At 50.4% G+C, this 268-nt stretch overlaps 1 protein-coding gene across 1 annotated transcript in view; it reads right to left on the reverse strand.

Annotated features, from left to right (window-relative positions):
* The window catches only part of EMH_0031580 (uncharacterized protein), a gene marked incomplete at both ends in the record, with an annotated part of 3,962 nt that overhangs the window by 3,033 nt on the left and 661 nt on the right, over positions 1-268 (reverse strand). The window contains one exon of the mRNA XM_013494531.1: positions 1-195. Within this exon, the coding sequence (XP_013349985.1) occupies positions 1-195 (195 nt within the window). The remainder of the gene's footprint in view (positions 196-268) is intronic.

Below are 268 nucleotides of genomic sequence, written 5' to 3' on the forward strand. Positions count from 1 at the left end.
GCAGCAGCAGCTGCTGCTGCTGCTGCAGCACGAGGAGGGAGATTGGGGGCCCCCGGTGGAGGAGACAGAGGGGCCCCCATAGCAAGAGGGGGGCGTGCAGCAGCAGCAGCAGCAGCAGCTGCTGCTGCTGCTGCTGCTGCAGCAAAGTCCTGCTGCTGCGGCTGCCGCTGCTGTAGAGACCCAAACAGAGAGTTGCTGCAGACAAAGAAATAAAAATAAAATAAATAAAATAAATAAATAAAATAAATAAATAAAATAAATAAATAAA

This window comes from Eimeria mitis, genomic scaffold (assembly GCF_000499745.2).
Source record: "Eimeria mitis Houghton genomic scaffold, Emh_scaff1191, whole genome shotgun sequence".
Lineage (NCBI taxonomy): Eukaryota > Apicomplexa > Conoidasida > Eucoccidiorida > Eimeriidae > Eimeria > Eimeria mitis.